This window comes from Penaeus vannamei, chromosome 26, assembly GCF_042767895.1.
Source record: "Penaeus vannamei isolate JL-2024 chromosome 26, ASM4276789v1, whole genome shotgun sequence".
In the NCBI taxonomy this organism is placed as follows: Eukaryota; Metazoa; Arthropoda; class Malacostraca; order Decapoda; family Penaeidae; genus Penaeus; species Penaeus vannamei.
The window spans coordinates 23,122,777-23,130,276 of record NC_091574.1 but is presented as its reverse complement, the minus strand read 5'-3'; the positions used below and the strand labels follow the sequence as shown (position 1 = coordinate 23,130,276).

Here is a 7,500-nt window from a genome sequence, read left to right as displayed (position 1 = left end):
AACTCCTTTGTAATCATGTAACATCACCAAGTCCAACATCTTGTATCCCTTTGTCATCTACTGTCTAGCTGGCTGATTCTACAGAGTATCATATCTCCAGGTTCTGCTTCTCCATCACAATGAGAAATGCTTCTTAATAGCATATGATCCTTACTTGTCAGTCTAGTCAGCACTATCATTTTTAGTATAACTTCATTATACTTGATGTTTAAATCAATAACATGTATTCAATATTGATTCAGTACTTTAATCCTTTTACTTAATGATTACAGGGAGACTGATGACTTTGGCCTGAAAAATCTAAATTTCAAAACCCTACTTGTATTACACAAAAACTATCCGAAATAACATATGTAGCAATCAAAACACCAAAATAAAAAGAGAGAGAGAAAGCCGTTTCTGGTAACAATCTGTGTGTGGAGGGAGCATGGAGAGCAACCTGTGCATGTTTACATGTTCATGTCAAGGGAAATGCAACCTTACGGAGATCTCCCAGAGTTGGCAAAATAAATAACTGAAAGGGGAGGGTGTATACATGTCACTCTCAGTTGCCAATAGAGAATGTTTAATAACTGAATATACATTCTTAGTTTGCCATTTTTTCCAAATATGCAAGCCATGCCACCAACAATGAAAAAAGTAACACAAAAACACAACCGTCATTGAATTACTAAAGAAGAGTAGAGTAAAGAGCAGAGATGAAGAAAGTCTGAGCAGCACACTTCCCCCAGCTAGCCCTTCACCTCTCGCCCTCCGGCTTGCCACCTTTCCTCTCCCTGGTCCCTCCACCACTGTAACTCAGCACATCAATTGCATCAAAAAATATTCATGGATCAACATAGTATAGAAAACAAAAAATCTTATCCAAAAATCGACGAAGACAAGAAAAGTAAAATATAGGTTTGCTGAGGAAAATTAGCTGCTAGGATTGAGTGCTGAATATGTGGCTTGTAGTGCTCTATGAAATTAACAAAATCCCCTTAATGTGATTGAGGCATTTCTAAGATGCCAAAGGTGTAAAGCATGGTAGCATAACCTGGTCAACACAAAAATAACTACTATCTTTTATATGTCTGGTTACTTATCAAAGTTGATTATTTTCGTGGTGCACTGTGTCTAATATTAATGAATACCTACTGACTTGAAATTTTAGATTCACTTTACTTCGCTCAATTTTATGCATTAAAAAAATCATAGAAAATCCATTATTTCTACTAGGTACGGGGACTTTGAGGAAAATTATTACTTCGTAGAGGGGTACTACGTTCGGAAGAGCCAAAGATGTCATATTATGCTAGACCTGTTTTTTCTGACATCAAATCTGGAAAAACTCAAAAGGCAAATAGATCTGCGCACCATCTGACTGTTAACAGCTACAAATTCATGTCTCTTGAGGGAAAACCTTAGTTTTTGCAATCTTTCAAAATTAAACTCGAGGAGGAGGGGGAAGAGAAGAGGTGGGAGAAGGAGGAAGTTCATTTCAAAACAAGCAATAATGACAATAACAAAAATGGAAGAATGCTTAATGGTGATAATGCTGTAGTTGGTATTGCTAGTTCTAAAAATGATGAAAACTTTTGGAACGATAAATATAATTCGTACAATGATAATGATAACAATGATAGTGAAAAAATGCAGTAAACTTTTTAATGAATGTAAAAAAATATATTATGGTAGACTAACAAATGAATAAAAGTGAAAGTTGGAGAAATAACAATGTAATAATAATAAAAAAACAACAACTGAATAATGATAACTATTTACCATGTTAAAAAATCAGCCAATAGCGCCAATATCCAGTGCCATATTGTGTGTTCACATACACCCGTCCCACATGTTTGTGGGTGAGTGGGTTTGTGTGTGAGTGTGGGCATGTGTGTGCGTGTGCATGCGAGAGTGAGTGTGTAGGTGTGAGCATGTGTGAGAGTGAGTGTGTAGGTGGGTGTGGGTATGTGAGTGTGTGGGTGGGTGAGTGTGTGGGTGGGTGAGTGTGTGAGTGTGTGGGCATGAGAGGATGTGGATATGGGTGTGAGTGTCGGTGTGTAAGTGCGTGCATGTGTGTGAGTGCGTGCATGTGAGTGAGTGCATGCGTGTGTGAGAGTAAGTGTGAGTGTGTCGGTGTGTGAGTGTGAGTGTGTGTGATTGTGTGTGTGTTTTACAGGGGAAGTGTACAAAAAATATACTCTTAGGTTCCATACCTTCTCTCTTCTTAGCAATGCAAGCAGAATGAAATTGCCCTGCTAACGTAATAACATTCCCAGATTCTTTCTTCAAGGTTATCATGAAAAGGCCTCTGTATATACATACTGTACATAAGCTCCTGAAAAGGACTTCAAAAGTGTAAATGAAAAATAATATAAAAGACATGAAAAACAAACAAGCAAAAAGTATAAGCACAAAGTGAAAATGATCACAGGAATAATAGATGCACTAACGTATGGGAAGAATTCACAGCTCTCAATTAACACAGCTGACCTCTAACTCTGGCTGCTGGAACCAAGGCTATGTTCCAATTCTTTACAAAAACACTCAGGAAGTTTACAAGTGTGCAAAATTTGAAAGGGTGGAGTGAAATGCAATACACTCTAAATGACTGATCAACACAGGAAGAAAAATGCTGGAGGACAAATCTCTAATTCCAAGACATGGAAAAATGAAACCCTTTCATCTGAAGTGGAACACCCTGGAATGCAAAAATAACTCATCAAGTATCTCCTCATTATAAAAATAGTAATAATAAATAAATAAACATAACATTACATCAAGAGACAGGCAAATCATCAATGTTGGTATATGTGTGTTTCAGCTAACAACATCCACTTCACGGGGAGATGCACCAAGGAGGTTCTCTGGAGTCTGGTGCTGTTGCTGCTGCTGTGTTATGGGCTGCGTCTGTATTGGTGTCTGCTGTGGCGGAGGATGCCAGTGCTGAAAATCTTGCTGCGGATCAAGAGAACTTATCTGCTCTGCCTCACAGGTCGCCTGTTTTATTGCTTCTCTATACGGTCCTCTTTTGCGTTTATTATAGCGGATCTGGAATAGTTATATTCAACTTAGTACACATACATATTTTTTGCATATTGCTTTGCATACAGAAATTTGGAGGAAGGAAGGGGGGGAGGAGAGGGAGGGAGGGAGGGAGGGAGGGAGGGAGGGATGGAGGGAAGGAGGGGGAGGGGGAGGGAGAGGGAGAGGGAGAGAGAAGGAGAGAGAGAGGGAGAGAGAGAAGGAGAGAGAGAAGGAGAGAGAGAGGGAGAGAGAGAAGGAGAGAGAGAAGGAGAGAGAGAGAGAGAGAGAGAGAGAGAGAGAGAGAGAGAGAGAGAGAGAGAGAGAGAGAGAGAGAGAGAGAGAGAGAGAGAGAGAGAGAGAGAGAGAGAGAGAGAGAGAGAGAGAGAGAACCAACCGCAGAAACTTGCTGTGGATCCCGCTATCTTCTCCCTATCTCTTACTACTCTAGCTTCAGAATTCCACATTTCAAATAATCATGGGATCTACAGTTTCAACATGAAGTAGTTTGTTTATATTCATCAATCAAATGAGAATTCATGGTCAATGCTTTTGTTTTAACTTTTTATTTGTATTTTAGCTTAAATATATATGTACATATTGATGCAAAACTAAATATGAATAATTCTGAATAATTCAAATATAATAATATTCATGCTTTGAAATGAAAATATATGCATACCATGCATACCATAGATTCTCAACATTTGCAATTTTTTTCATTCATCCATCAATGGATGAGTGGGTATCCATCGCATCGAACATCAAACATGTATGGATTGAGTCCATCAATAGGCAAATTTCATTAAAAATCACTGGATTTCACAAATCTATGGTTGATCTGACCTAAACTTTAAAATACAGCCTCATTAACCAACCTTAAACATCTGAAGGAACGGCTGAAGAGTGTTAGCTGGCATGAGAGATGATGTTGAGGAGCCATACCAGCTGACGTGCGCTTGTTGCCATTTCGTGTCTCCACCACCTTCACGTAATTCCCGAATGGCTTTGACCTATTTAAACATATAAATTTACCTTTCACTATTGTACCATAACATACTAATAACATTCACTTACCCACATGCCAATAAAATTCCCCTACTTAAAAACATATTCATATGCTTACTCATTCACTCATATCCAGGATATAAATTCTCTTTCCATATTCCCGATTTCATTAAATTAGTAATATCTAACTATAGAAATTGAGGGATAAAAAGCCATGCATTACTCCATAAAGCACGTAACATTTAACCCTGTCTGGACTACATACAATTTTCTTTACTACCCTAAATAATCTATTTGGACCTAACAAAGATCTATCATTTTAAAACCATGTGACTTGTGACACTGTTCACTAATTCATGTGAATCAGTTTTATTACTGCGATCCTGATGAAAAATCTGTCATGGTCACAATTCATCAAGAAAAGTAGGGAGAAAAAAAGGGTTTCACATCAATGACTGCCAACTCCCAAAAGGCTCAATTATAGTACATTTGTCTGGATGTTTAGGAGGCCCTGCCCCAATCAGGGTAGAATCATTAAAAAGTACCACAATTAATTGTTACTAATATTTGACTCTCAATTTGATTATTACACATTTCCTTTTTACAAAGTATCTCGTACATCATAACTTACATTAATACTCAAAATCATGATAAGGAAGTTTAAATCATAATTAGCACCCGATCCAAAGGACTGATACCAAATCTGACCCATACTTTAAGCAACAGTATTTGGTTCTTCAAAAGTTTATATATTCATCAATTCATAACTATTATTCTTAAGCAAATAATACAGGCATAAGTGATCAAACAGGCTTATATCATTGTCAGATTTTCATTTTTGTCAAAACATGAGTGATGAGTGAAAAGTGGTGAAATTTTTTTTTGGTATTCTTTATAATTGCTCCTGCTTTCATTCTATAACTATTGCTTCTATGTATCTTTCATTTTATCCACAAGAACAATGACTATTGCATAAAAGAATATTTGCAATACAAAAAAAAAAGGCAATGATTAAAGGCATCAAAATGTTCTTTTTTGCACAGTAACATTGGTATGAATTATTATGTGCTTACCCTTTTTGCTAAGGAAACCTCTGGCACATGTGTTGGTGTGCAGGGGAGTTTGCTGCTCAAAAGAAAAATCAGAAGTACAGGAACCATAAAATTAATCTACTCTTTATGCTTTTTGCTGTGGTTTAAACAAAGCTTGAGGAGATATGTTTACTTTTCAGGACCTTTATCTCTTTAATGATCATAGACTGGAGGGATAGTTTGCCATGGCATCTTATGTGATGGTAGATTATCCTGTGCAATTAAGCATCCTGTAAGTTGTGTAAGCTTAACGGTTTTGTGTCTGATTGGCACTGGCTGCTTTCTTTGAGGAGAAAGAGAACCTCAAATGAGGCTTAACCCATTTATGCCGGTATATTTTGAAGTCGAGAATAAAAGATTCCAGTGGCTACAAAATCGGCAGGCGGGGCTGCCCCGGACTCCACCTGCCCGCCCGCCGCAGCCCTCTGCGTTGGAGTGCGAGCCCCGATACAACGTCACATTAGCGGGACGCCCGGCAATGTTTATTTTTTTCTGGTGTCTCATATGTGGGACACCCGTCGTTAGTGGGTTAAATCCTCTTTTTAGTCTCATTACCTAAAAAATTGTTTATGCCATAGTCAAGCCCATAGAGAGCAGGATAATGATATTTCCCATGGTTCTGATTTTCCCCTCAAGCAGCTGACTCTGCATGCACCTTGACATGTGGTTTGGTATGGTACTAGGGATTCCCATTATGATTAAGTTATGAGTTAGACATCAAGTGATGACATTCAGTGTGATAATATGTTCTTTGTCTTTGGCACTAGGGAGAGTGGCCTCCTCTAAATCCAGACTGAATAAACTATAATCACCAGAAAGTTGCCCTACCCTGAGAGACAGAAAATTTATCTGATCTGAGAGGATTTAAATTTTTTTCTGTCCAACTAAAAGCCAACAGATATCTATAAGACAAATTCATAACATCAGGCAATATATGGTTAAATTGATGTAGTTATTCTCCTTCTTTCTAGATAGCTATCATTTCAAATATTCCAATCCTAAACATCTATTTATGTGAGAAGAAAAAATTAAGGTTACCTACGCCAAAAACTGAATAATCTTTATACTAACTTATTATTTAAACAAAATAGAAACAATGGAATACCTTAGCTGGCCACCATGGGAAACCATGGATCTTTCCCCACACAACATCTCCAACATTCATTATTCTGCCCTCATCAAGCTCACATTTCTCCACCTCCTGCCAGCTTAACTTCATTAGCAGAGCAGCACTGGGATGGTCCTCTAAACTATCTATGTTTGGTGCTCTGGAGGGGAAATCTGGGATTGCACCACTACAAGCCTCATCACTTCCTGGGGAATCACTTCCAGGCATCATTGATTCTGGGGTATCCACACAGTATGTTGGTGCTGTCAGCATCGGGTAACTCTGTGTGGTCATTTCTGTGGGTTTAACTGCACTGTCATTTCCTTCATCAAATGGCAAAGGCAACTCTAAGGGTACATCCTTCTCACATTCAACACTCTCACAAATGTCTTTTGGTCTTTCATCTTTATTCTCTTGTTCACTATACACAACTCCCTGAGCTTCCTCAATGACATCATCTTCATTTCCACTGGGTACAGTTGGTGTGACAGTTCTCTCTCCATCAGAATGACTGGAGTCACATGCCACATAGCTGGCATTACTGACTCTCTTTATGGATATTGAGAGTTTGTGTCTTGATGACTGCATGGGAGCCCCTGTGTTGGATGCAGGTTGAGAGCTGTGTGATATCTGATTCAGTGCGGCATGCGGTAAAGAATCTAAGTGAGATTCTCTCACTTCTGATGAGTTCCAGTGTATGTCTGGTGTAATGTTTTCAACTGGAACATCATGTTCTGTAGTGTCTGGAAGGTGTGGTAGGTCCTCCTTACTATCTTTTGACTGTGACTTATTATCCTCTGGGCTTTTGTGCCTTCTTTCATCCTTGTGCTTCTTTTTATGCTTCACTTTATGTTTGTGCTTCTTAGGGGGTAGATCTCTGGTTGAAAGGTCCACTGCAGCAGCCCTGGCAGGCGACATACCTCCAAAACGTGCTGGAGAAGTACCACCAAATCTAGCAGGGGAGAAACCACCTAATCTAGCAGGTGACATTCCACCCAATCTCAAAGGCGACATACCCCCAAACCTTGGTGACATACCCCCCATAATATACGCTGGGGAAGCTCCTCCAAGCAGTGCTTTTTTCTGTGCTTCTTTTTTTGCTTTTTTCAGAGCCTTTTTTGCAGCCTTAGCACTCATATCTTTGTATTTCTTATTTATTTCCTCTTCTGTCTCAACTTCAGGTGTATTCATAGTTACAACTGTACTCTTAGAAGGAATCTTCAGTACTGTACCTTTCCCTTCTGGGCCAAAGGAAATCTTTAAGACTGGTGTTGCTTTGGGTTTATC

At 38.8% G+C, this 7,500-nt stretch overlaps 1 protein-coding gene across 2 annotated transcripts in view; it reads right to left on the bottom strand.

The window, feature by feature from the left end:
- Window positions 1–7,500, bottom strand: part of LOC113804517 (uncharacterized) — a 30,533-nt gene that overhangs the window by 994 nt on the left and 22,039 nt on the right. Inside the window, exons 2-5 of one of the 2 annotated variants that reach the window (XR_011399645.1) lie at window positions 6,211–7,500; window positions 5,088–5,139; window positions 3,885–4,019; window positions 2,895–3,033 (exon numbers count right to left, since the gene is read on the bottom strand). The exon at window positions 6,211–7,500 is cut by the window's right edge and continues 1,369 nt beyond it. Coding sequence is in view for 1 of the 2 variants with exons in the window: in XM_070140180.1 (XP_069996281.1) it covers window positions 2,803–3,033; window positions 3,885–4,019; window positions 6,211–7,500 (1,656 nt within the window). In the remaining variant the exon portion in view is untranslated. Of the gene's footprint in view, window positions 3,034–3,884; window positions 4,020–5,087; window positions 5,140–6,210 lie in introns of both variants that reach the window. The other variant, XM_070140180.1, reaches the window with a different exon arrangement.